Source organism: Siniperca chuatsi, linkage group LG5 (assembly GCF_020085105.1).
Source record: "Siniperca chuatsi isolate FFG_IHB_CAS linkage group LG5, ASM2008510v1, whole genome shotgun sequence".
Taxonomy (NCBI): domain Eukaryota; kingdom Metazoa; phylum Chordata; class Actinopteri; order Centrarchiformes; family Sinipercidae; genus Siniperca; species Siniperca chuatsi.
In genome coordinates, this window is record NC_058046.1 from 30,938,036 (window position 1) to 30,958,549 (window position 20,514).

The 20,514-nt window shown below is 43.2% G+C and overlaps 1 protein-coding gene across 14 annotated transcripts in view; it reads right to left on the reverse strand.

Annotated features, from left to right (window-relative positions):
* abca2 (ATP-binding cassette, sub-family A (ABC1), member 2) overlaps positions 1 to 20,514 on the reverse strand; it is a 239,527-nt gene that overhangs the window by 158,809 nt on the left and 60,204 nt on the right. For 12 of the 14 annotated variants that reach the window (XR_006377943.1, XR_006377941.1, XR_006377942.1 and 9 more), the window contains 3 exons: positions 18,441 to 18,562; positions 15,972 to 16,085; positions 533 to 709 (listed from right to left, as the gene is read on the reverse strand). Coding sequence is in view for 11 of the 14 variants with exons in the window: in XM_044195602.1 (XP_044051537.1) it covers positions 533 to 709; positions 15,972 to 16,085; positions 18,441 to 18,562 (413 nt within the window). In the remaining 3 variants the exon portion in view is untranslated. The remainder of the gene's footprint in view (positions 1 to 532; positions 710 to 15,971; positions 16,086 to 18,440; positions 18,563 to 20,514) is intronic. The other 2 variants (XM_044195604.1, XM_044195605.1) reach the window with 2 other exon arrangements.

Below are 20,514 nucleotides of genomic sequence, written 5' to 3' on the forward strand. Positions count from 1 at the left end.
TTATAAGGAAGCACCTGAATGATTATTACCTATTCCTAGCCTATTTAGATATATGACTCATTACAGTTGAAGAAAGATATATAAGAATGTCAAAAATTCATCATAACTGTTCATATATATTTTTCCAAATGGGCCTTTCAAGGGGAAAATTTCACCCACTTCTAAAACTACAAAACATCCTCTATTCTGGTATTTTGGAGGTATTTTTTCAGTGAGTCACAGAAATATTCTAAGGCCATCAAAGCAGCTACACATCCATGGGTCAATCACACAGGTGTTTTTGCTCCCAGACCTGTTAGTTGTTTTGCACCTGTAAGGAGTTGGATTTTGGTGACCTCATATAGTCCCCAGGTACAGCTGAGGTGAGCAGAGGTCTAATCAGGAAGAATAGCTGAAATGTGTGGATGTGCAGTGCTGTTAAGGTCCAAATGCTTGTTCTCTTAGTTCTGCTGGGTTGCATGCTGTGTAAGCTTAAAATCTTAGAATGCAAATGTAAACAATGGCTCAAAGTGGCCTGAATCAGCAGGTATACCTCCACCTCCTTCAGGCCCTGTTGGTCATTTCTCTGGTTTCCTGTGACTTCAGTGATGCCTAAAGCCTGGGACATCAGTTTGAGCAGAGCCTGTCTATGGGCTGCTTTTGTTGGGTCACGTAAGGCTTTTTGTATCAGACCTCCATCCAGACTGTGAACATCTCCCAGCAACTCCTCCTAGAGGTGGGGGTGAGGGACAGTAGGAGGCAAGGAAGACATCACTGTTAAGGAGAAAATACAAACTTTCTCAGTGTTCACTAAACCAGTTACAACAAATACAGCTGTAATAATGGCAAAAGGATTTCAACTGTCATGGAGCTGTGTGTGTGCATGCCTTTTGTCATTAAATTAAGTCATGTCCAAATATCTTATCATCAATAGTGGAAGAAACAAGCAATAAGCAATAAAACGCATTCCTTCACATTACCAATGTCAGACTTTCTGTTAAAGCGAGTAGATCATCATTTTTATTGTTTATTATCATATTTTGACTGACAAAGAACTACATCACATGAGTTAAGGATGCGCCTCTACAAAAAAACCTGGATTTCCCACAGTATTACAGTTTCTAACCAATAACACAGCTAACATATGTGGGTTTCTCAAAGATGGGATATCTTGATTTCTGAAACCAGCATATGATGTAAATGCGAAAACACATGGTAAAAACCAACGTCATAATCAAGTAGGCCTTAGTGTAAAAAGTCGTGAAAAATACAGGTTGAACAGTACAAACTGTTAAACAAATGTAGCTGTAACAATACTTAAAGCATTAGTGTCCAGAAAACTACCAAAACAAGCTGACTGATACAACCAATATTGTGTTACTGGATTATAAAGTTGCTATCGATATTGCTGTTGCTGTCTCCTCAGTTCAGCCTGGACCTCCCACTCACCACGCGCCTACCATCTCACCACTATGAAGCACAACCAGAGGAGGTTACCTTCCCTCTCCTTAGCCCCTGCCCACCAACCCCATTTACAGCATCAGCAGCAGAAATATGCAGAAGCACCTGCCCCTTGTCCCCCTCCCCACCCACAGCAGCAAAGATATGCAGCAAGATCTGCCCCTGATCCCCCCTCGCCACCCACAGCAGCGGAGATATGCAGCAACACCTGCCCCTAGTCCCCCTCCCCAACCACTGCAGCAGAGCTACACTGCAGAAGCTGCCCATGCTCTCCCTCCCCACCCACAGCAGCGGAGCTATGCTGCAGTTGTAGCCCAGCCTACTGTCCCTCCTCGTCCTCTGAGCTAGGAAACATCGGGGAGATGCTGCACACCCTGCGCACCCGGCTTCTGTTCAGCTAAGACACATACTCAGAACACCTTCTCACTTGAGAAACAGAAAGATAGCAATAATACAAAATAGTATATGCATCCATGTAATTGATGTAAAAGTATTATTCAGTATTGTAAATGTATAGATAGTAAGTGTGGGTGTTTTCATATTTGTCTCACTATACAGGTTCATTTTGTTTTTAATGCGTTCATTTCATATAAGCTGCTGGAAAATCAGGGTCTCCACTCCTCAACCTTTGTGCTGAAGAGTGGAATCCCTGAATTCATGAAATCTATCAAAGATGTTGATGTAATTGTGTTAACAGAAACATGGTGTCAAAATGATCTGCTCACTCACTGTCTCACTCCAGGATATATTTAAGTCATGGTGCCCTCTATAAAATTAAAAAACATACGCAAGGGCAGAACATCGGGGGGGATCTTGGTGTGGTATAAATGAGATCTTTGCCGTCAATCTCACCAGTTAAACAGGGTAAATTACACATTTGGTTAAGATTAGATCAAAGCCTGGGCATAACTGATAGAGATCTATATCTCTGTGCTATTTATATAGTAGATTCTCCTTATTTTGAAGAAGACCTTTTTGAAACTCTCCACTCAGAAATCGCCTATTTCCAGGCACAGGGAAACGTGTTTCTAACTGGAGATCTGAATGGACAAACAGGAATTTAACCTGATGTCATTGACCCACAGGGCAACAACCATGTGTTTGGTCAATCTCCCCTGTTTACCACACCAACCATCACCCATTGGAACAACCTTAACTCCAATAAACCAAATTGGCAGGCAGGAAGTGCATCTCTGTTGGGCCTTAGCCCTATACATAGTTAACGGTAGGTTCAGAGGGGACTCGTTAGGGAGATTCATACTCCTCAGCTCTTGGGTCTAGTGTAGTAGACTATGCAATAACTGACATGGACCCCTCCACTATAAGTGCATTCACTGTCAAACAGCAATCTCCCTTTCAGACCACAACCAAATAAAAGTGTTTTTTAAACTCTCAGGTCAAATGAGTGACACAAAAAGGGAACCCAGTAATCTGTATAAATTAAATCCTACTTACAGATGGGACAGTGGAGACAAATTCATCATGGCATAGAACTCACCTGTTCTGATGAATGACATATTAGTATATAACCAAAATCAATGTGTCCCTACCAGAGATGGTGAAAAAAAGGCCATTGATAATATCAATATGATATTTCATAAGGCAGCTATTAAAGCTAACCATATAAAACAAAAACGGAAGCCTGTTAAAAAGCAAAACGCAGACAAATGGTTTGATCAAGAATGCAAGACCATCAGAAAAGACCTGAGAAAAAAAGCAAATGAAAAACATTGCCAGCCAAACAACCCAGGTTTACACATTAGGTACAATAACATTTTAAACAAATTAGGAACAAAAAACTAAATGATACCCACATGAAACTTAAGAAGATATTGAGAACGCCATTAATCAAAATCAGTTCTGGGATATGTGGAACAACTTCACCACAAAGCAACCACAAGCACTATCCATCTAAAATGGTGACATCTGGAGAGAACATTTTGAAACTCTGTACAAAGACATACCAGTAAATCTAATTAATTCTGATCGATGTATTATAAAAGAAAAACTCCAAACATTAGAATAAACAATTAAAGCCAACCAAAAACCCCTTGATTCCCAATTACTTAGGAAGAACTGACCACACAGACAAAGTCTCTCCAGCCAAGGAAAGCTTGTGGTCCAGAGAGCATTAAAAACGAAATGCTCAAATGCAGCACCTCAGAGATGCTGGGTGTAGTGTTGAAGTTTTCAATATCATATTACAGTCAGGATGTTTTTCTGATGCAAAGGGCTCATGTCCCCAATTCATATGAGTGGGGACAAATCAGACCCTAGTAACTACCGTGGCATCTGTGTAAGCAGTTGTCTAGGTAAACTATTCTGTAGTATTCTAAATAAAAGAATACTAGATTTCCTTTAAGAACATTCCATCTTGAGTAACAATCAAATTGGCTTTCTCCCAAAACACAGCACCACTGACCATGTATATACCCTTCACACTTTAATTAACAAACATGTACACCAAACAAAAACTGTTAAGATATTCACTTGTTTTATTAATTTCAAGAAAGCTTTCGACTCGGCATGAAGGGCTATATTACAGACTTCTCCATTGTGGTACTGGTTGGCAAATGTATGATCTGGTTAAATCATGTATTTGGTATCTAGGTGTGCTGTTAAGTGTGTGTGGTGTGAGACAAGCAGCCCTTACAAACACCACTTCACTCAGCGAAGAGGTGTTTGTAAGGGCTGCAATATAAGTAAGACTATTTAATGTGTAATATAAATGAACTTGTTGTACAGTTGGATCAATGTGCCGCTCCTGGCCTCACCCTCCTTGATAGAGAGGTTAAGTCTCTGTTTTATGCTGATGATCTTGTTCTGCTGTCTTCTACTGAACAAGGACTACAGCAACAGCTGAACATGGCAAAAAAGCACTGTCAGAATTGGGCGTTGGCAGTAAATATGAAGATGTGTATATGTCGTGATTTTTCAAAAACGAAATGCTCAAATGCAGCACCCTAGACACCCTCCATCCCAAAGCCCTCCAAACCCAAGAGCTGAGCCCTGAAGAGAGTCCCCTATATCAGTTGGTGCTGAGACTAACTGCCCCCTCTCAGACACACTCTGACCAGTCTCACAATAACACTGCTTTCCAAACACCAATCAGAGTAATGTAAAGTAACCTATTGGGAACATTGGAAAGAAGAAACTAAAAGCCAAAGTAGATCAGACTGTTATCTGGCCCTAAAAAGAGATTATGAATTGGCAGAATATCTATCTGCCCCCAGAGATAGAAAGCAGAGACAGATCCTTACCATGTACAGGCTCAGTGACCACAAACTGGCAATCAAAAAAGGAAGACACAAAAACTCATGTCAACCAAAAGAAAACTGAATATGTGGTCACTGTTCGACAGGTGAGGTTGAGACAGAGATGCACTTCCTCCTACAATGTAAAACATTCAATGAAATAAGGAACATTTACATTAATATGTTCAACTCAGATTTAAAAGAATTTAATGACCTCTCAAAATTACAAATACTACTAGAAGAAGGAGACAGGGCATGTTTTGCTCCCCAATATGGATCAACATGCCACAACCTGAGGGACAGTGAATGACCTACACACACACACACACACACACACACCCACCCACATTGTTTTGAGATAAAAAATTTACTTCTCCCTGAGAACTATGTTTTGAACAATGTGTTTTCTGTTTTTTGGTATATTGTTTACTGACTGCTTGATAGTGTATATCATTTGATCACTTTGTTTATGATTTGAGAGCAGTGCTTGATTTTGAACACAGGTAAAACTGTTTTGAGGCAAAAGTTTCATTTTGCGAGAGGAGTCAGAGTAGTAGTAGTAAATAGTGCTTAAGGATGAGGTTTTGTGTTTAATGGTTTCAGAAAATGGAGCAAGGTTTCAGAAATTGTGGTTTAGCAATCGAGAAACTGTAATTTGTGAAATTGCTCATTTAATTTTATATTTCCAAGAATATGTGGCTGAGGATATACAATTATGAAATCACCGTTCTTAAGAAGGGCTAATCAAACTCGACTTTACCTTTCACATCCTTCATTTAATCCCTGCACTTGTCACATTCATATATATCATTAAAATGGACTTTATATTGTGCATTGCATTCAACCTCCACTGTTACATAAATTAATTATTTCTACACATGTAATATTTAATTTTTGCTCTCATCACCTTCATATATTTCATACACTTAATTTCTTTGTCCATAGCACAGTCTATGTTTCCTGTGTAAAGTCAATATTCAAGTTTTATATCTAATTTCAAAACTCTTACTATTCCATTCAATAAATAGATTTTAAAATACCAATTTATTATTATTTTGTTTATCAGAATCAGAATCAGAAAAACTTTATTGATCCCCGAAGGGAAACTCTTTGTTACAGCAGCTCGCCTTTACGTCAGTGCACACAGGAGAAAGTACTAGCAAAAAATATAATACAATACACTATAAAAACAGGTCAGAAAATAAATTAAGTACCAGGTGGGTATAAGTATAAAATAAAATAAGTGTGAAGTACCAAAGTGGGTTTACCGGTGATAATACAGTATAATAATACAATGTAAAAATATAGTAATAAGTAGTGGTGCATGTACTGTCGAGTTAAGTGTAGCTTATTGAGATTGGATATTGCACAGCAGTAATGGAGGTATGAATAATATCAATTTCAATAAATAGGAAAAACTAAATATTGCACAGGAGTAATACACAGAAGATTGCACAATTATTTCAAGTATGGCAGAGATGTTAAAGAGTTTGATGGCCACAGGCAGGAATGACTTCCTGTGGCGCTCTGTGGTGCATTTTGGGGGGATGAGTCTTCCATTGAAGGTACTCCTTTGCTTGACCAGCACGTCATGGAGTGGGTGGGAGACACTGTCCAAGATGGCATGTTGTTTGGCCAGCATCCTCCTCTCTGACACCACCGCCAGAGAGTCCAGCTCCACCCCCACAATGTCACTGGCCTTACGGATCAGTTTGTTGAGTCTGTTGGCATCCGCTACCCTTAACCTGCTGCCTCAGCATGCAACAGCATACAGAATAGCACTGGCCACCACAGACTCAAAACATCTTCAGCATTGTCCGGCAGATGTTGAAGCCTCAGCCTCCTCAGAAAATAGAGGAGGCTCTGGCCCTTCCTGTAAACAGCTTGAGTGTTCTTGGCCCAGTCCAGTTTATTGTCCAAGTGTACTCCCAGGTACTTGTAATATTCCACAATGTCCACACTGACCCCCTGGATGAAAACTGAGGTTACTGGTGCCTTGGCCCTCCGTAGATCCACAACCAGCTCCTTAGACTTTGTCGCATTGAGCTGCAGATGGTTCTGCTCACACCATGAGACAAAGTCCCCACCACAGCCCTGTACTCAGACTCCTCACCACCGCTGATACATCCCACCACAGCAGAGTCATCAGAAAACTTCTGAAGGTGGCAGGACTCTGTGTGGTAGCTGAAGTCCGTGGTATAGATGATGAAGAGGAAGGGGGAGAGGACAGTCCCCTGAGGAGCCCCAGTGTTGCTAACCCCGCTGTCCGACACACAGTCAGGTAGTCCACAATCCAGGACACAAGGGGGGCATCCACCTGCATTGCTGCCAGCTTCTCACCCAGCAGGGCTGGCCGGATGGTGTTGAAAGCACTGGAGAAGTCAAAAAACATGATCCTCACCATGCTTGCAGGCTTGTCCAGCCTTGGAGTTTCATCAGCTGTCCTCTCACCTGGTCAGCAGCCAGGCACACAACAGAGGTTACAGGTGTGTGTGTGTGTGTGGGGGGGGTCCATTAGTGTGAAGAGGGCTGTTAGCCTGATGGGGAGGGGGGAGCAGAGTACTCAGAGGAGCTTGAGGCAGCTGAGTTAGAGGGGGGATGAGCAGGAGCCGGTGTGTTGAATCTGTTAAAGAACATTAAGTTTGTTGGCCCTGTCCAAGCTGCCTTCAACTCCTCTGCTGCCAGTCGGTCTGAAGCCAGTGATGCTCTTCATGCCGCTCCAGACCTCTCTCATGTTGTTCTGCTGGAGTTTCCAGCTTCCTCTTGTACTTCTCCTCGGCCTCCCTGATTTTCACCTTCAGGTAGGCCTGGATTACCCTCACCTCCTCCCTATTACCATCAGTAAAGGCCCTCCACTTGGCATTCAGGATGTCCTTGATGTCCTTTGTTACCCACGGTTTGTTATTTGGATAACAATGGACCATCATAGTTGGGACACTGCAGTTCACACAGAAGTTAATGTAGCCTGTGATGCACTCAGTGAGCCCATCAATGTCCTCTCCATGAGGCTCATAGAGTACATCCCAGTTTGTCACCTCAAAACATTCCTGCAGTGTCTCATAGGCCTCCCCTGACCATCTCCTCACTGTCCTTGTGGTCGCGGGCTGCCTTTTAACCAGAGGCACATAGCAGGGTTTGAGGTAAACCAGGTTGTGGTCTGACCTACCCAGGGGGGAGGGGGGAAGAGCTGTATGCATCCTTAACATTGGCATACAGCAGGTCCAGTGTCCTCTCCTCTCTAGTAGGACAACTCACATACTGGGTGAAATTAGTTAGTGTTGTTGAAACACTGACATGGTGATTAATATGAGTGCACTCGGGTGTTGAGTCTGGAGTTGTGCTGTGGCAGTGTGAATGCCGTTGCACGCCGATGCCGGGTTAGCAGAGGGGGGGATGTAAACAGCCACAACAATGGCACGTGAAAATCCATGTGGCAGATAATATGGCCGGAGTCCCACAGCTAACAGTTCAATGTCCAGGCTACAGATACTCTGCTTGATAGTAATGTGACCAGCATTACACCATCTGTTGTTAACTAGAACAGCAAGCCCGCTGCCTTTCCGCTTACTGCTCCCGGTGTGATCCCTGTCGGCCCGAACAGTCTGAAAGCCGTCGATGAAAACGTTATGATCCGGAATATCTTGGTGTAGCCATGTCTCAGAGAAGCACATCAAACTACACTCACGGAACTCCGTCTGACTCCGGACTAACACCGTTAACACATTGCCCATGACGAGAGAAGGCAGACATGGCTTAAATCTCTTGTTCTTAAGTCTCTTGTCTGCACCCCTCTCTCTTCCCTCGCCGCTTTGTTCCACCTCTGCATCCTCGGTGTGTCCTCCTCCAGATCTCAGTGGGGACATCGGTTGTCCTGGGCGCCATGCCGCTCGACTTCAGCATGATCAGCCATTCCCTGGTGTAAACAATGCGGCCAAACAGCTGATCTGCAGCGGTACCCCGACCGAGTAGCAGGAGAAGAAGTTCCACAGCGAAAAAAAGTACTAAAACACTTTCTACCGTCATTTTCGTGAAAAGCGTAGTATAAATTATACTTACAAGTTACTCAAGTTTGGAAGAAAAAGGAAAGTTAAAAGTTAGACGACGAGACAGAGCTACGGAAACAGGCAGCATGCGGGCTGGCGTATGCGCACTTGTTTATTCAATTATTATGATTATTACCTTACTTTTGTGTATTATTATTCTTCTGTGTTGCATTTTTTGGGAGCAAATGCCAAGATACATTCTTGGTATGCTTGCATTGGCTAATAAAACAGATTCTGATTGAATGGGTTATGGCATGCGGACATAAAATCCCCAAACCAAGAATCATAAAGATACGAAAAATCACCAGGGTTGTGTAAATAGTAGCCTATGCATGCCTCTGTATTTTATGACCTGTGAATGAGAACGAGTTGGTCTTTTCAGCCATAACCAAAGCACTTCAGGCCTTTCTCCAAGCCTGTAGTAACGCCCTAGATTGTCAGCAATATTGTACAATAATCTCTGAAGGTGATTAATTTTCCCCTAAAAAAGAAAAAACAAACAAACAAAAAGCTTCATTTTATATGTTGTAGCTAAACCAGATACATTGTTGGAAAGGCTGTGACCTGAAGAGATATGTCAGTATGAAGATTCTTCATAGCTCCTGCTTTGAGATACTGACCTTTGAACCGTGACCTTGGTGCAAGGTCGTAGATGTCCGTGCCGTTCACTGATAGTGACAGGGAGCAGGAGAGCCAGGAGACAAGGACACACACAGGTTGAGGGGAAGCCAGAATACGCGGAGGTCTTCAGTAGAGAAGTGAGTCGGGTAGTACCTCATGGTAGAGTTGAGACCAGACAGTGAGTGAACCGGGGAAGTGTTGCTTTATAATGCAGTGGGTTGATTGGTGGCAGGTGTGTGTAATCAGTATTCAGGTGATTGTGACCTGCTGACTGTGGTGGGTGGAGCTGGTGGTGTCTGTGTTGGCTCCCTGACAGTACCCCCTCCTCCAGGGGCAGCTCCTGACGCCCGCTGACGGGGTCGGCCTTGGCTTCTGGGTGCAGGACGATCTGGACAAGCCCGGTGGAAGTCAGCCAGTAGAGCAGGGTCGAGGATGTCATTTCGCTGAATCCAGGATCGTTCCTTGGGCCCGTATCCTTCCCAGAGGAATCCAGGATCTTGTTCACCCGGTAGATCAGGGGTTCCTCAATTATGTCCGGAGGAGGAAGTATGGGCGGCTCATCGGGCTTTGGGGAAGAGGGAGAAACAGGTTTCAGGAGTGAGACATGGGATGTGTGGTGAATGTGGTACCTTGGGGGGAGCTGGAGCCGGTAGGTGACTTTGTTGATCTGCCTCTCGATGGTGAATGGACCTATGTAGCAGGGACTCAGCTTACGGCAGGGCTGGTGGAGACGGAGGTCCCGGGTGGAGAGCCAGACACGATCCTCCGGTTGATAGACCGGGTAGGGGACGTCGGGCATCCGCGAAATGCTTATGTCTCCGCACAGCATGCTGCAGGTTTATATGGGCTGAGTCCCACGCACTCTTGCTCACTCGAAACCAGTAGCCTATCGCTGGAACCTCCGATGGTTCTTCTGTCCAGGGGAACAATGGGGGTTGGTAATGCACTGGAACGGGGTGAGGCTTGTGGTGTTCTGTTTGAGAGAGTTCTGTGCGTACTTGGCCCAAGGGAGGAAGCAGTTCCAGCTGGTCTGATTATTATGACAGTCGGTCCGAAGATATCTCGCTATCTCCTGTATCTTCCGCTCAGTCTGGCCGTTGGTCTGAGGGTGATATCCAGATGAGAGCTTGACTGATACGTTGAGGAGCTTGAAGAAGGCAGCCCACACACATGTGAGGTGAACTGTGGTCCACGGTCGGAGACGATCTCTTCCGGGAGGCCAAAGTTGCGGAACAGCTGATGGAAAAGGGCTTCTGCGGTTTCTAGTGCGGTAGGTAGTCCACACAAGGGAATGAGTCTGCAGGCCTTGGAGAAGCGATCTACCGCTACAAGGATACAAGTGAAACCGTCAGATTTTGGTAAGTCAGTGACGAAATCGACTCCGAAGTGGGACCAGGGTCGTCTTGGAATAGGAAGGGGTACCAGTTTGCCAACGGGAAGTTGACGCGGGGTTCGGGCGACAGCACAGACTGAGCATCCATCCACGTTTTGGGAGACATCCCGGACCATACTGGGCCACCAGTAACGAGCCTGGAGGAGCGAGAGAGTTCGCTGGCTGCCTGGGTGTCCAGAGCCCAGGGAAGCATGCACCGAGCCCGTAAGCTGGTCAGGACGTAAACCTTACCTTCTGGGCCTCCCAGTAGAGCGGGTTCGGAAGCTGTAGCGACCCTTATCTGGTCATCCAGGTCCCATTGGATGGGGATGATGAGGATGGCTGGAGGGAGAATGGGCTCAGGTGTTGGGGATTCCTCGGGTGCATGGATTCTCGAGAGGGAGTCTGCTTTGATGTTCTTTTCTCCGGGTCTATAGGTGATGGTGAAGTGGAAACGAGTGAAGAAGAGGCCCCAGCGTGCTTGGCGAGGGTTGAGTCTTTTGGCGGTGCGAAGGTATTCCAGGTTTTTATGGTCAGTGATGACGGAGAACGGGTGATTAGCTCCCTCCAGCCAATGCCTCCATTCCTCCAGTGCCAACTTGATCGCCAGCGGCTCCCGGTTGCCGATGTTGTAATTCTGCTCCGCCGGGGACAGCTTCCTGGAGAAGAAGGCGCAAGGATGGAGTCGAGGAGGCTCTCCATGGTGTTGGGATAGCACTGCTCCATCACCGGTGGTGGAAGCATCCATTTCGACAGTTAAAGGGAGGTCCGGATTGGGATGGGTGAGAACGGGAGCAGTGCAGAAGACTTTCTTCAGGGCTTGGAATGCGGCTCGAGCTTCAGGGCTCCAGGACAGTGACTTGGGCTTGCCACGAAACTGGGAGGTGAGAGGTGAAGACAGGAAACTGAAATTCTTGATGAATCGGCGGTAGAAGTTTGCAAACCCGAGGAAACGTTGGAGTTCCTTGACTGTCTGAGGAAGAGGCCAGTTTTGAATGGCGTGGATCTTCCCCTGGTCCATTTGGATACCCTCTGCGCTGATGATGTATCTGAGGAACTGGACCGTGGGGCGATGGAACTCGCACTTCTCAAGCTTCAAATAGAGCTGGTGTTTCCTGAGCTGTTGGAGGACCTGCATAACGTGGTGGCGATGTTCGGCCAGGTTCCAGGAGTAGATGAGAATGTCATCGATGTAAACTATCACAAAGCGGTGGAGATACTCTCGGAACACCTCGTTCGGGAGCGTTGGACAGATTGTACGACATCACCAGGTATTCGTAGTGGCCAGAAGGGGTGATGTCTTCCATTCGTCCCCCTCCCGGATTCGAACGAGGTTGTAGGCACTCCGCAGGTCCAGTTTGGTGAAGATATGAGCCCCAGGGACCAGAGGAAGACGATAGGAGAGTTTGACGGTCTGACTGTTGAGGGTCCGGTAATCGATGCAGGGCTGCAAGTCTCCATCCTTCTTGCCCACAAAGAAGAAGCTTGTGAGGTGGAAGGTCGGATGAAGTTCTGCTGGAGAGCCTCCTGGATGTACTCCTCCATGGCCTTGCGCTCCAGGATGGACAGGGGATATACATGTCCTTTGGGTGGTGTGGCCCCAGGCAGCAGGTCTATGGCACAGTCCCATGGCCGATGTGGTGGTAAGAGGGTGGCTGCCTGTTTGCTGAAGACATCCTGGAACGCCACAGTCAGATGGGATGACGAGGTCTGGCGGTGGGTCAGGACTCTACTCAGGGGGCATGTACATGGACGGGGGAGTGACTGACCAGTGGTTTGGGAATGGAGGAGATACACTGGTGAAAGCAGGCTGGACCTCACCGCAGAATCTCGCTGGACTCACAACTGACTTCTGGAGAGTGAGTGAGCCATGGGCGTTCCAGGATGACGTCTACGGTGGGTCCCTCTAGTACCAGGAAGGAGATTTGTTCACTGTGCAGACACCCCACACGTAGGGTGATGGGCGGTGACTGATAACGGACTCTTCCACGTTCCAGCGGTTTTCCTGGGATTGTTTCAATTTTCAACTCAGTATGATGTTGAAATGGTAACTCAAGGCGTTTCAATAATGATGGCGAAATGAAGTTGCCGGAGGAGCCTGAGTCGATGAGGGCATGTACTGCAACGACAGAATGTGGGGTGAGTAGTTGAACCTCAAGAAGGATTCATTTAGAATGGGGATGGTACTTACCGCAAGACGTGGAGGACGGGTTGGGCATGCTCTGATCTGGTGCCCAGGAGTCCCACAATACAAGCACCGGCCCTTTGTCAGATGGTGTGCACGTTCTTGAGGTGAAAGCCGGTTGATGTCAGTTTGCATGGGTTCTGGTACTGGAGGACAGGCCTCGGGTGAGTGCGGTGAATGGGCTGTTTCCTCTGGTAGACAGGCGGTTAGTAAAAGTCCAGTCACTCTAGTCCAATGCTGTTATCATAGATGACGCGGAGGTCTTCAGTAGAGAAGTGAGTCGGATAGTACCTCATGGTAGAGTTGAGACCAGACAATGAGTGAACCAGTGAAGTGTTGCTTTATAGTGCAGTGGGTTGATTGGTGGCAGGTGTGTGTAATCAGTATTCAGGTGATTGTGACCTGCTGACTGTGGTGGATGGAGCTGGTGGTGTCTGTGTTGGCTCCCTGACAGCTACAGACATGGGACCAACTGTTATAGAGAGCTCTTGACTTCAGCTATCATGTGAGCATAGTCAACAATAATAATAATCAAATAAGATAAATTTCACTGATCCCACACCGGGGAAATTCACTTGTTACAGCAGCTCAAGATTCAACATGTACAGGAAAAAAGTTGATAGATAAAAAATACACATAAAATAAAAATAAAATAGAAATAGAGAATAGCAAATAAGAGCTATAAACACTATATGCACCTGTCATTTATACAGATACGGTGGTGTGAAAAAATGTTTGCCCTTTCCTAATTTCTTATTTTTTTTGCATGTTTATCGCACTTAGATGTTTCACATCATCAAACAAATTTAAAAATTAGTCAAAGATAACACATGTAAACACAGAAAAGTTAAATTTTTGTCCACAGAGTATTTTCCCAAAATCCATAAGAAAGAGACTGGGCAAAAACAGCCTGCATGGCAGAGTTCCAAGACGAAAACTACTGCTGAGCAAAAAGAACATTAAGGCTCGTCTCATTTTTGCCAAAAAACATCTTGATGATCCCCAAGACTTTTGGGAAAATACTCTGTGGACTGACGAGACAAAAGTTGAACTTTTTGGAAGGTGTGTGTCCCATTACATCTGGCGTAAAAGTAACACCGCATTTCAGAAAAAGAACATCATACCAACAGTAAAATATGGTGGTGGTAGTGTGATGGTCTGGGGCTGTTTTGCTGCTTCAGGACCTGGAAGACTTGCTGTGATAAATGGAACCATGAATTCAGCTGTCTACCAAAAACTCCTGAAGGAGAATGTCCGGGCCCATCTGTTTGTGACCTCAAGCTGAAGCAAACTTGGGTTCTGCAGCAGGACAATAATCCAAAACACACCCGCAAGTCCACCTCTGAATGGGTGAAGAAGAACAAAAAGAAGACTTTGGAGTGGCCTAGTCAAAGTCCTGACCTGAATCCTATTGAGATGGTATTGCATGACCTTAAAAAGGCAGTTCATGCTCAAAAACCCTCCAATGTGGCTGAATTACAACAATTCTGCAAAGATGACTGGGCCAAAATTCCTCCACAGCACTGTAAAAGACTCATTGCAAATTATCGCAAACGCTTGATTGCAGTTGTTGCTGCTAAGGGTGGCCCAACCAGTTATTAGTTTTAGGGGGCAATCACTTTTTCACACAGGGCCATGTAGGTTTGGATTTTGTTTTCCCTTAATAATAACAACCTTCATTTAAAAACTGCATTTTGTGTTTACTTGTGTTATCTTTGACTAATATTTAAAATTTGTTTGATGATCTGAAACATTTAAGTGTGACAAACATGCAAAAAAGTAAGAAATCAGGAAGGGGGAAAACATTTTTGCACACCACTGTATATGTGATGGATAATTGCACAGAATTATGGAGGATATTTTTGGTCATAATTCAAATTAGAAGTCCAAATAGTAAATTAAAAAAAATATTTTATTACACTACTAGGAATAATCAGGCCGTAATTAAACTTAAGAAGAAAAAGGAAATTGAAAAAGCAAAGCAGCTCTGACTGCTAAAGAGCACACTGCAATGAAAACGGAGAAAACAAAGCAAGTAGAGTGAGCAGGGTCGGAGGGAGGACTATTATTTCTGAGGCTAACGACTTAAACTTGATGAAAGTGTTCTAACATTTCAGTCCATGTGGCCTCACACACAAAGTGACCAGTGAATGGAGCGTTAACAACTCCACCTCAATTCCCTATCGGTCTGATGGCGAGAAAGTAGCTGATGGTGCAGCAGGTAAGAGGCTAACATTAGCAACAAGCTATATTAGCTGTTGATGGCATGCATGACTAACGTTACGTTGATACCATGGCCACTTGCAAACAATAAACAGGGAGCAATATGCTCTGAGAAAAAAATCGTATTCCTGCACTGTTGTGTATGGTTCTGCCAGGAGACGCTGGCTAATAGTGAAGACTAGCTGATTGGTCTAACATAATTTAACCGGCTTAAGCAGACAGACATCTAATTCACTCATGTATATGGCAAAATGGATTAATGTTAACTAACATTACAGCACATATCTACACTAAAATGTCTCTACTAGTTCAGTGTTACGCAAGTAACTAACATTATATATATATATATATATATATACATATATATATATATAATATGACTTACATCCTTTGACTACAGACAGAAATGTGTGATACTGGACGAAACTGGATTGTTGTTCAGGAAACGGATGATGTTTAATCATCATGATGTCTTTAGTTTTCCTTTTTGTTATAATGCTAAGGGGTGACTGTGTCTGAATCCCTGTGTAATATAACTACATCTGTGTATTTGACTTTGTTTAATGAGTTGACCTGATCAAAGTTCTCAAGTTGTTGTTCTGCATCTTATGCTCCCTACTAAATTTAAAATGTTATAAGAATAAAAGTAAATGCTCAGATATTTTATTATTGAGTGTGTTGAAATGGATACAAGAGTTTAAAACAGTGTTTACTTTGTCTTTGCAGGACATTCGTGATGTCACCATGATTGCTATTTGTTATTTAATTAACTGTAGTTAACAGCAGTAGGCCAGCTAATAGCCATCACCACTTCCATGGGTGTATAAACTTACCTCCAGATGAAGAACTTTGTCTCCAGGTTTGTGTCTGCTGTGTTTTGACCACTGAATCCAACTTTGGGCCCCTCCACCATCTCTGAGAGATGTACCAAAGATAAGACTGTACACCTACAGGACACATACATAAACACACACACACACACACACACACACACACACACACACACACACAAAATATGGACATGCAACAAGAATGCTGGCAAGAATGCTAGCTGTTGTGGATGGCAGAATCACTCATTCATCTTTATTCTCTCTCGCTGGTATCAATGCCATCATCAGAATAAAACAGTTTTTTCTGTGTTATCACTTGTCAGCTGGTTGAAGAAAGTGATAGTGAAAAAACTACTACTACAACAACTACTTTCAAGCATGTTAACAGACTCCTACAATTACTGTGCAAACATTTGTGCAGTAATTAGAATTTTCTTTTCCTGTTTACATCACTCTTGAGTTTGTAGTGAATGTAGCTGTTTGTCTCTTCCTGGGATAGATGTATGCAGGGGTTACTATCAGACACCAGACTGCTATTACTGCTACACTGTATATTTTAAAGATGTAAGGATCCTTGGGGTTGATTTACTAAACCTACTGAAATTACCATCATGACCATCATACCATCACTGACCAGGATTCAGTGTCGATGCATGTTTTATGTTTAGTAATTTAACAACACTGATGCACAGCTGTAGTTCAGCTGCTAATCAACCCCTTCAGACCCTGCATCCACTGAGATGGACAGATGAACCAATCAATGCCACGTTTGTCAGTTGACAAGCAAGGCATGACAGAAGACCTGCCTGGCAAACAGAAACAACAGGTTGTGAAGAAAAAAACTTTTTCACTTTTTAAAAATTAATATATATAAATGCAGACCTGGACCCATAAACTGGGTGTACAGCAAACATACCAATGACATGCTAAATTAATTGTATTGAATGTTTATTTAAAGATGTTTTTTCAATGTGGAGAACAAAATTGAATGTCCATCTCAATAGATGTTCTGCAACCTTTTACATTAACCTGATGACAATTTAACATGCCGGTTTAGTTTAATAAACTATGAAACACTGTGAAAGAGCCAATTTTAAGTTGTTGAGGAGATCAACCTTCTCATATCAGATTAAACAATTTTTCCCCTGGTGGTTTGACCAACCCATTCTCATTCCCAGGTTGTAAAATAATGACGTTTAGTCACGCTCCTCGGCGTCTCATACAGACATACAAGGTACTTCTTGAGCAGAAGAGTTTAAAAAAAAACTTGCACAACCACAGTAATAATCAGATCTGCACACCCTCTCTATATTTTCCATTTTCATGCCAACAGTTACATACATTAATATCCAGCAAAAATGCTTTATGCCATATGTGAGCAAACTCTCTCTCTCTCTCTCTCTCTCTCTCTCTCTCGTGCATCAATGTGTAAAAGTTAACAACCAATAATAGAAATTTTAGTATTTTCACAGCCAGAAACTTGAAGAAACTTCACTATCCCAATCCTGGTGCTGACTGTTGTGGACTTCAAATATAATAAAGACACAAACTGAAATAAACATTTTGATTCAGCTGATGGGAAGTATAAGACATGTAAGGAAAAAGTATTGTGAGTGGAAAACGTTTGGCCTGAAGGGATCAAAACCTGATCCTGGGGTGCTAATGTGTCTTGTACATGTGTCTCTGAACTCTTAACTGAACTATTGGAATATTCGCTGAAGAAACCATCACATATATACAGTATGTTTTGGAACTGCCATCACACATTGTTCCTGCAAGAAAAAAAGTCTATAAACAACATTATAACTATTATGAATATTAGTTAAACCTGCAATAACTGATTTTTTGGCCACTTGGGGCAGCACTAACAAGCTGTGAACACAACAATAACAGATTATCACCTTATAGAGTTGTTTTGGTGAATGTGTTAGAAAACAGTTGCCTATTTACACATCCAGCAGACACAGAGCAACATTTGGAGTTCCGTTTGTGGCCACCTGATGAATGTAAGTCCAATATTCACTCTCCTTTTAACTCTGGTTTGGTCTCCACCAATACCAATAAAAATATCTGGCTCTTTAGCTGCTAAATTTTCCACTGTGTTGTAATGCTTTCAGTTCAACAAAGCGGTTAGTGATTAAAAGATTAATATGGGAGATTTTGATGGTTTATAACACTTTTGAATACAGATTGAAACACATTTGTGTCTCTCCTTTGACAAGATGATTGCTGTAAACAGGAAAAGAACAATATGTAAGTACATCATCGACTGCTACAGGATTTTGCGGCTGTACAGATTATCCTATGGCAACAAATGGGGAATAGGTAGACAAACAAAAACAAATATGGTCAAATATTATACAAACGATCCCGATTGGCCTGAACTGAACTGAGTTTAGGCGAAGTGAATTATACTGAGTAGAACAGACAAAGAAGTGATCTGTGTGTATTATTAAAGTAACAGTGAATCACCTTTCTGAGGCTGACTGGAGTGTTGAGCAGCAGAGTGGTTGTGGAGTTGGACAGGGAAAGGTTCTTGATAAGGAACTGCTGGAAAACAGACTGGTTCTTCAATACACTGGCCAGTGTGAAGCCTGCATCCCAACACACACACACACACACACCAAAAAAACACACACATGATAATTAAAAATTAATCTTTCTGTTAGTGGATGCATACTTTATTCACTGAAATGAGAGCTTTGCATTGTATACTTTGCACAAATAGACTATGATACCTTTATTGATTTTTGATAAAACTATGGGTCTTCTTTGTGCAGTGATCATCAGCAGTATCAGCAGTACACCACACAAGACATTTGAAGACAACTAACATCAGGGCTGTTGGTGTCTTTTTAATCCTCTCTACGCCGTTGCAACCTACATTGTCATTGGCTACTGTAAATTACCATTGAAATTTAAGTGCTTGACAAGCTCATTCTGGACAGAAAGACTAGCACTCACACGTATACACACACATATACATACTGTTAAAGGAAAGGTTTTATATTGATGTTAGAAATTACATAAAAGAAGTACGTAAGGCTGGGCAATATCTCCTGAAATCAATGTCAAAATTCATTGTAAAAAATTATATCTTAATAAATACACCTGTGCACAAGATTATCTATCCTTGCAGTATAGCTTCAAATAATTGTTTGAACTGAAGAATAAACAGAAAACCATGGATTTTGCCAATTATTATTAAAATATTCAGTATTTCAGAACACTTTCAGGTTTTTGCTAAAACAAGAAAATCAAAGTAAAATAGGCAGTGTGCCTCTGTGACCTATGGTTAGATAACATCCATAACATCCTTCTCTGCCTGTTTGCACAGATGTTTACATGTATCTTCATAGAAGCATTGTAACTTCTACAAAAATGACCTGAACATCATGTTTCAACTTTCAAACCTTTACTGAACAAACTGCACATTATTACATGACAAATGCATCTCTATCATGCTAAAAAAGTTCTCTCATGTAGTCTCGACATTTCGCTGTAACACTAGTAACTCTGGCCTAAACATTACTGCCACCTTGTGGCCTGTATTAGTCATATATATAGTCTAATATATATATATGAGACTGAAATATTTAATTAGCTTTTCCCTTGTTTAAGGTTGGTGCCCCCCCCCCGTGGACTTTATTAAGTTATTATGTATCTTTGATAATGTTGATAGCCAAATTTAACTGATTTTCAGGGCTGAGCACACAGCCCTGGGGGGCTCTGGTGTTCAGCACTAGAGTGCAGGAGGTGTGACCACAAATCCAAATTGTCTTGGGTCTGTTTGTGAGGAAGTCTGGTTGCAGAGTGTAGTACTCAAGCCCAGAGTGCTAAGTTTGACAGTGGTTGTGTGGCTCACCCCCCATCAGCTGATTCAACACAATCACCCCCATGATTACTTTCATGGGGGTGATTGTGTTGAATGCTGATCTGAAATCAACAAACAGTATTCTGATGTAGGTGTTGATATTTTCAAGGTGTGTGAAGACTGAGTGAAGGGCAGTGGAAATGGCATCCTCTGTGGATCTGTTGGTTCTGAATTCAAACTGGTGAGAGTGTAGGCTGGCTGGGATGATGTCTTTGATGTGCTGGAGAACCAGTTTCTCAAATCACTTCATCAGTATAGAGTTGAGAGCCACAGGGCAGTAGTCGTTTAGACTAGGCACTGCAGACTTTTTAGTTACAGGGACGATGGTGGCTGTCTTGAAGCAGGTGGGAACACTCTCCTGAGACAGTGATATGTTAAAAATGGCCTCACACATGATGGGATGCTCCTGCTTTTGTAGCCTGTGATGGTCTGGATCGCCTGCCGCATGTCTTTGGTGTTGTTGGTGTTGAGGTCACTTTCCAGTCGTTCCTGATGCCTATGATGTCAATACTGACAGCTCCAGTTCTTCATCACTGCTGCCTGAAATACCTGCTGATGGCTGCCCCCTTTTCTCTAGCTGCTGCCAGATTTGCTCTCCAGGAACCTGCATGATGGCAGAGCTCACTTGTGACATTTCAACAGCTTCGATCTCAAGACTTTGCTCTTTGTTGC